At 42.3% G+C, this 395-nt stretch overlaps 1 protein-coding gene across 1 annotated transcript in view; it reads left to right on the top strand.

Moving 5' to 3' along the window:
• Positions 1 to 395, top strand: part of LOC119581982 — a 13,496-nt gene that overhangs the window by 1,615 nt on the left and 11,486 nt on the right. Inside the window, exon 3 of the mRNA XM_037930171.1 lies at positions 231 to 362. Within this exon, the coding sequence (XP_037786099.1) occupies positions 231 to 362 (132 nt within the window). The remainder of the gene's footprint in view (positions 1 to 230; positions 363 to 395) is intronic.

Genomic DNA, 395 nt, shown 5'->3' with positions numbered 1-395 from the left:
GAACCAAGGAGGGACAAACATCGTGAATATCACTACACACTCATAACGCACCACTAGCCTTGCTTATACCATAATAAAATATGAAATCCCATATCGCGTTTCAAACTACACCATCATAACTCTTGTACGATACTGATCGCAATCATAAAAAAGAGAGAGAGAGAAAAAAAAAATCCTACCATATCTCAATTACAACACTAATCCCCGCCCCCCCTCTTTCTCGTAAACAGGTGATGACAACGTGTTTCGGAGAAGACCTGTTTTTCGGACTCATTAAGACTTTTAACGACATCTTGCGCGAGTGTTCTCAGACGGACTTCGACCTCGAAATTGCCCCACCGCTGGATTACCAGGCGCTTTTTGTGGGTTTTATGCTGTATTGAGTTTAGGATCTG

Source organism: Penaeus monodon, chromosome 15, assembly GCF_015228065.2.
Source record: "Penaeus monodon isolate SGIC_2016 chromosome 15, NSTDA_Pmon_1, whole genome shotgun sequence".
Taxonomy (NCBI): domain Eukaryota; kingdom Metazoa; phylum Arthropoda; class Malacostraca; order Decapoda; family Penaeidae; genus Penaeus; species Penaeus monodon.
Note: the sequence above shows the minus strand (reverse complement) of the source record. Positions and strands in the feature narration are given on the sequence as shown.